Raw genomic sequence first — 7,813 nt, 5'->3', positions numbered from 1 at the left:
AAACATCTGGCCATGTTTTAAATATGTCCCTAATGTATGTATACATTTGTCATTGTTTATTGCTCAGTTGTGTCTGACTCTTTATGACTCCATGGACTGTATCCCATCAGGCTTCTCTGTCCATAGGATTCTCCTGGTAAGAATACTGGGCTGGGTTGCCATTCCCTCTTCCAGGGGATCTTCCTGACCCAGGGATCAAACCTGCGTCTGTTATGTCTAACCTGCATTGGCAGGTGGATTCTTTACCACTAGTGCCACTTGGAAAGCTCCATATATGTATATATACATATGTAATTTTGAATAGGAATTGACAATTTACAAACCCCAGATGATGTGTAACTCCCCAAAATGGACCTCACTATTATTAACTGCCTATGCGTAACACCATAAATCAAGGGATGAGTAGAAGAAATTTTTACTTCTTTCCAGAACGTTAGTAATTTTCCTTCCAATAACTTGGAGTTTGGTCACAGGTTTCCTGAATAGTATTGAGTGCATGCAATTGTCTCAAGTCTCCAAAAAGAGTTTCTTGTCACTGAGACACCCTGTAAACATATTATGTAGGCTGTTTTTTTTTTGTTTTTTTTTGTTTTTTTTGCTTGAGGGGAGCTACAATAAAGCAACAGGGCAGCAATGTAATTTCCACTCTCCTCATTTACTTTACATGAGGCTTTGGTCCCACAAATACTCTTTGACTTTGTTTTTGGGAAGATAGTTCCTCAAAGGATTTTCTGGCCTTTGTCACAAAAAATAATACATGGAATTTTCCCAGTAAGCCAGGGTTGGCTAAAGAGACATAGCATCATGTTTCCAACATTAATCATGAACCCTCTTTAATTAAACACAAGCTTCCTACAGGTTAGTGCTGATAGCATTGGGGTTAGAACTTAAGGAAAATTGTGCATGTGTGTGTGTGGGAATGGAGAAGGCAATGGCACCCCACTCCAGTACTCTTGCCTGGAAAATCCCATGGACGGAGGAGCCTGGTCGGCTGCAGACCGTGGGGTCGCGAAGAGTCGGACACGACCGAGCAAATTCACTTTCACTTTTTCCTTTCATGCATTGGAGAAGGAAATGGCAACCCACTCCAGTGTTCTTGCCTGGAGAATCCCAGGGACGGGAGAGCCTGGCAGGCCGCTGTCTATGGGGTCGCACAGAGTTGGACACGACCGAAGCGACTTAGCAGCAGCAGCAGCAGCGTGTGGGAAGCCCTAAGGAAAATTATCTTGAGGGAAAAGTAGGCCCTGAATTAAGCATTCAAGCTCACTTTTATTCAGTGCTGTCTATGGACAAATCTTCAAGCTACATTGCCTTTAGGAAAGAAAACGGGGCTGTAGAAGTGATGAAACAATATCTGATTTTAGGGAACTCGGTCCAGTATGGGAGAAGATACATAACTAACTCTAATATGAGATTGAAGGATCAAGACTCTAATAAAAATGTGAACCACTCTCCTAGGCCTATGTAGAGAATATGCAAGATTACTTTTAAGAAGGATAGTTTTGAGAGAACTCATGGAGATAATGATTTTTTAGGCTGGACTTGAATGGCTGGGTACCACTCTGAGAGGCACACATGTGGGAAATCAAGGAACAGCATGAGCAAAGGTTCAGGGTGTGCTTTTTTAGGAATGACTAGTCACCCCACATTCCTCAATTAGGAACAGTTCACTTCTACTGAGTGCTTACTATATGACAGGCAGAAGTCTTAGTACTTCATATCACCTGACAATTTTCAACTGAAGGCTGGAGGAGATATTAATATTAGGCTCACTTTAATGATAAGGAAATCTAGCTATAGAAGAGTTAAAAAGCTTACTCAAGATTATATAGCTAGATAGCCGTGAAGCCAGAATTCAAGCCTGCATTCATAAATGCAATACTGCTGTGTATACACTGCAGGTTGAGACACAAGGTGGGCTGGAACCAATTAGCAGAGGGTCTTCTGTGGCATCCCTAAGTACTGTATTTCATAAATAAATTACTAAGGGAGGAGAAAATATTCCTTTTTTTTTTGTATTTGAAATGAAAAGAAATAAAAAAGTTAAAAAAGAATCCATTATTAGTGATAATTTGGAACAATTGATCATCTAGTGCTTTGCTGTTCAATATGGTAGCCTCCGTCTGCATGTGGCTACTGAGCATTTGAATACGGCCAGTCTAAATTGAGACGTGCCATATGTATAAAATGAACACCGGATTTCTAGAATTTAGTATGACAAAAAAGGATGTATAATATTTTATTATTATTTTTCTGAATTGATACATATTGATACATTTTGGATATATTGTCTTAAGTAAAATGTATTTTAAAATTATTTTTCTCTGTTTCTTTTTACCTTTAGTAATGGAGCTATTAGAGAATTGGCTTGCATTATATTTCTGTTGGGCATTGCTGGTCAGAGCAACATAGAGTTACGGTGGATGTTATACTAACTGTCTTTGATAGAAGGACTTCCTACCACATTGGTTTTCTAACCACATTCTTTCCTTGCTTTCTGGCCATTTGCAAGAAAAATTTTAAGAGGCACCCCCTCTGTAAAGGTTTGAGAGCCCCTAGAATTTCCTTTTTTACTTGGTTCAAACCACAAAAGAATGATCAATGTAATCTCTGGATGAGGAGTCAACATTTTACAAGAGCAAGGGGAGGAGGTGTACAAAAATTTCCAATCCCTGGACAGTGTGAAGTGAAAGTGTTTTCAAAGGATCCCACAAGAATGGCATGGGTGGGCATAATGGGTCTGTCTCCTCGTCAAAAGACCCAAGGAGTTGAAAGGAAACTCTAACTACAACACCAAAATGCCACAAAACCATAGTTATTAATACCAACTAACTAGCATCTCTATCTGTCACCATCTCATCTTAAAAAACTTGTGAAAATACGTAATCTTGATGAGACTTCAATTAGGTATAAATACCAGCACCAAAAGGAGACACAGTACATTCTTCTGATCATCTGCAGATCAGCAATTAGAAAAGAAAGATCAGCTACCTCCTTGGGACCTGATCATAACACAGGAGCTACCGATTTCAACTACTCCGGCCTAACTCTCTCCTAAACAATGAAATACACCAGCTATTTCTTAGCTTTACTGCTCTGCGTGCTTCTGGGTTTTTCTGGTTCTTATGGCCAGGGCCAATTTTTTAGAGAAATAGAAAACTTAAAGGAGTATTTTGTAAGTATGATCTTTTAATGAGACTTTCTTGTGATTGAAATGATTTGATGTTTGATGTTGACTTGGAAATCTATCTATGATGGGCTCTCATCTCTAGTCTTCAGTCATTTTGAGAAGACTAGCTAGAAGTGTTTGTTTGTTTGGTTTTTTTTTTTCTGACTAAACAATCTCTACTCAGTTTGCTATAGAGATTTAGAAGGGATTCACGAATCCTCCAAAAGATGGGCATAATATATGTATATATCATAGTGTTGATATTTTGTGATAAGAATCCATTCAACTATGATGTTAAGTAGTAAGCATACTGAAAAGACAGCTGAGTCTTAATTTTTGATTTCTCATGTTACTATAATGGTGACAGTCAGAAGTCAAGATCAGCATTAAAAATGGTCATTTGAAATAATTGATCAATTAAAGAAGATGAGGTCCTTAAATATTTGGCTTAAAAACAAAAACACTTATAGGTGTTTTTCTCTAAAAAGTCATTTTAAAATTTTACTATCCCATCTAGATTGTCTGTGAATTACTCTTGGACTCAGTCACTTGCTGAGATTTCTTTTGTAGGAGTTATAATCTAGTTTATATTTAAAAAAATTTTTTGTCTTGTTTTAGGAATTTCTTAAAAATTTATTTATGGTTAATTAAAATAGCTTGGGCATTTTAAATATTTTATCATATGTCCAAATTTAGCTGTTATAATTATAGCTGGAGCTATCTTTTAAAGGCAATATAATACCTTATAGGAGGACACAGGTAGAGGTTATGAAATGTATACCATAGGGGGGCAGTATTTTATAGTGAGATGATGTTGTTGATTTTTTTTTTTTTTTTAACTATACCTTTTTCTTACCATAGTAATTTGGGACAGTTGAAGTATCATCAGTCTTGAATGAGTTCATTGTGATGTTATATTAGTAAATAAGAAAGCAAAAATCACATGATAGTCTTTGGCTGTTATCCAACCGGGTAGCTTTTGTGAATATTTTTTGTTAAAACTAAACAGTGTTGAAAAGAAAATCAGTAAATAGTGCCAGCATCCAAGTTCAATAAAACTTGAGGTACATTTTTACAGCAATTTATGGACTAATTTTAAGCCAATTTTTTCTTGTGTTGTTTTATTTTCCAGAATGCAAGTAACCCAGATGTAGCTAAGGGTGGCCCTCTCTTCTCAGAAATTTTGAAGAATTGGAAAGATGTAAGCTGAACATTTCCATTTGGCTGATTTTCCTGTTGCTTTTTTTCTGATGGATAAATTCACATCAACTTCTCTTTGTGCTCTTTTCTCCCAAGGAAAGTGACAAAAAAATTATTCAGAGCCAAATTGTCTCCTTCTACTTCAAACTCTTTGAAAACCTCAAAGATAACCAGATCATTCAAAGGAGCATGGATATCATCAAGCAAGACATGTTTCAGAAGTTCTTGAATGGCAGCTCTGAGAAACTGGAGGACTTCAAAAAGCTGATTCAAATTCCGGTGAGATGATCTTAATGCTTTCTTTGGTATCATTGCAGAGGCTCTTACAAAGCACTTCATTCCCAGAAAATAGAAATTAGATACCAGGTGTAAAGCTCTGAAGTGAACTTGTGGTCAAAATGCCTCTTTGCTAGTTCTCTTTTGACTTGGGTGACTTTGCAGAGTCAGTTATTGGAGGCACTTAAGTCTGTGATTTTGGGAAAATACTGGCATTATGCCTATCGCACAAAGATGGGTGAATGGACAAATCAGTGAGGAGGAAGCAGAGAAAGAGTTGGGGTGATGGGGACAGAGTACTGAAAACCAGTTCTCCCGCTGCCCCTTGTCTGTGTGTTGGAAATTCTCTTGCTTTGAATAGGTTGCATGTCTTAATGGAAAGAGCAGTGGGAGGGAGAGGGAAGAAGATGTGTGCTCCGCCCAGCTTAGCCACCAAAGAAATGTGTGACTTCAGATGAATCACAGGCCTGGCTGGGGCTGTTTCCTCATCTTAAAAGGAGCCTGTTGAGTTCACTGTAATTTCTACAGTCTCCTTTGCTCTAAAATTCTACAATGCCATGGATAGAAAATGAGAATGAGATAGGAGAAAGGAATAGCCTTTGAGGAGACAAAGGCCCTCCCACTGTCGAACTCTGGTCAATCACTCAGATTGTATAGTCCAAGGAGAGGTGACTGTGTTTGTTTTTAGAAAGCAAATAGGTAGAATTGTCCTATCAATGAATTTTAAAAGTTTTTAGAAGCTGAAAGATCACTTTGAAGCATAAGGACAAGTCACATTTTCCAAAATTTCATCTAAGGGACAACGGTCTCCAGATTTTTTTGGTGGGGGAGAGTTGGCTTTTGTATAAATAGGCTTGGGTGAGAAGAGGAGGGGTCCCATTATGACTTGTGCTTTCAGGATTTGTACCAGCTCTTGCTCTAACCTGGTCTGCCTCTCAACATCTCATATAAGCTCCCAGGAACTGAAATAAGTGATTGCTCTTCAAGATTTCTCTAGGCTCCCATATATTAGATAGTATGAGACTGGCTTGGAAAAATTATATATAATGTTTTCCATGTTCAGCAGATCTCCATTGGTTGCAGGCTAGAGAATGAAAAGGCACTGTTCCTAACCCAGTGCTGCCTCTGGTTGCTGTTCAGTCCTAGAGAAGTCCCTTAGTTTCTTGGTGATGCTTAGAAAACTGGAAAGTTATCACTTGTAAACACACAGCTGGTAGAAATTTTTCTACTCTGTTGTAACTGGGCCTTGAAAACAATAGGTTGGTCCCATCCTTCTGGAAGCTTCAAGCCTCCTTCTTCACAATGTGCAATCTTGAGTGAGTGCTCAACCATTGTCGTCTTTTGCTCAAATGTAAACATATTTAAGGCATGTTTTGCCTTTTTGTCTTGTAACTTAGAATCTCCTAGTCATTCTCAGAAATGTGGCAATGTGGCTGCAGTGTTTCCAGCTTTAGAAAGAAATGTAGTGGCAGAGCAAAGATGAAAGCAAATGGTCCTCATTTTATGAAGCATGAATTCACCTATATTGTCCTACTGGGAAGAGTGAGAAAATAGTTCAATTTGCTGGAATGCAAGGCAGGGTACAGGGAGATTGCTCTCATTTCTAACTTTATTATATAATACCAGTAATTGATTATTACCTTTAAATAAGATCTGTGTTTATTTTTAATCCCATCATGGAAACAATGAGACTGACCTAATTTGGAGGAAATTAAAAATAATGGTTTTCCTCCTTCTAGAACTTGGTGTTTATAAAGTACTGAACCTATACCAATGGTTTTCAAACTTGGGTGGTGCCTAAATCACCTGGTGATGTTGGTAATCACACAATGGCCCAGGCCTAGTCTGATTTCACCCATCTGGGTGTCAGAGTTCTTCATTAGGTCCTCAGGTTACTCTTTTACGCACCAAACATGAGAGCCATTGGCTATAGTAACTCATTTGATGCTCACAGCGAAGACTAAGTACTAAGTGATAGAAGTGACAGAGACCCTAGGGATCATCTAAACACTCTCCTCATACTTAGTGGAGAAAACAGAGATCTGGAGAGCTTCAGTGACTGGTTTAAAGTCAGATGTATTGCACACACAGAATTCACACCCACATTTTTCTGTCACTCTACTTCTGGGGTTTTTTCACTATATAATTTTCAGATCTCTGAAGTGGTAAATTTACGGATATGTGATGTGCTCCATCCTGTTACAGCACAACTATCAATTGAATTGTTATAATTTTAGTCTTTATCACTGAAGAAACCAACATACATATTAAGGTTCATTACTGCTAGTGAAAATAATTTGTTTTAAAGAATACTTTGATTTTCTTGGGCCTAGACAGCAGAATATCCTAATGACTCATATGCCTGAAATTAATTTTGCTGTTTTCTTTCCCAATAGGTGGATGATCTGCAGACCCAGCGCAAAGCCATAAATGAACTCATCAAAGTGATGAATGACCTGTCGCCAAAATCTAACCTCAGAAAGCGGAAGAGAAGTCAGAATCTCTTTCGAGGCCGGAGAGCATCAATGTAATGGTCCTCCTGCCTGCAATATTTGAATTTTTAAATCTAAATCTATTTATTAATATTTAATATTTTACATTATTTATATGGGGGATATATATTTAGACATCAAAGTATTTATAATAGTAACTTTTATGTCATGAAAATGAGTATCTATTAATATATGTGTTATTTATAATTCCTATATCCTGTGACTATTTCACTTGACCCTTTTTTTTTTCTGAGTAACTAGGCAAGTCTATGGGATTTCAAGGTTTTATCTCAGGGGCCAACTAGGCAGCTAACCTAAGCAAGAATCTGTGGGTTGTGTGCTTATTTCACTTGATGATGTAATGCATGCTGATAAATGAAATGATGCCATCTAGTCACTACTTATCTGAGACTAGATCTGGATTCTGAGCCACTACTTTGATGGCATGTCAGACAGCACTTGAATGTGTCAGGCTATATGACTTGTGCCCTGATAAAAACATAGCATCTCATCTCACCTTATACCTGGTGCTTCAGAATATCACTGACAATTGTGATTATACCCAAATGGAAAGTAATATGTTTGTTTAGTTTATCAATATTTAATATATATGAATAAAGTATAATTTCATAACTATGTATGTTGTGTCAGACTTTTTCTAAAATGGGGGCTGGGT

General features: G+C 37.6%; 1 protein-coding gene across 1 annotated transcript; it reads left to right on the top strand.

The window, feature by feature from the left end:
- Nucleotides 1–3,061: 3,061 nt before the first annotated feature.
- Nucleotides 3,062–7,176, top strand: IFNG (interferon gamma). The gene is given in 4 exon segments (NM_001290905.1): nt 3,062–3,175; nt 4,302–4,370; nt 4,466–4,648; nt 7,042–7,176. Coding segments are annotated over 4 exon segments (501 nt in total).
- Nucleotides 7,177–7,813: the final 637 nt, after the last annotated feature.

The sequence above is a fragment of the Bubalus bubalis genome, chromosome 4 (assembly GCF_019923935.1).
Source record: "Bubalus bubalis isolate 160015118507 breed Murrah chromosome 4, NDDB_SH_1, whole genome shotgun sequence".
Classification (NCBI taxonomy): Eukaryota; Metazoa; Chordata; class Mammalia; order Artiodactyla; family Bovidae; genus Bubalus; species Bubalus bubalis.
Note: the sequence above shows the minus strand (reverse complement) of the source record. Positions and strands in the feature narration are given on the sequence as shown.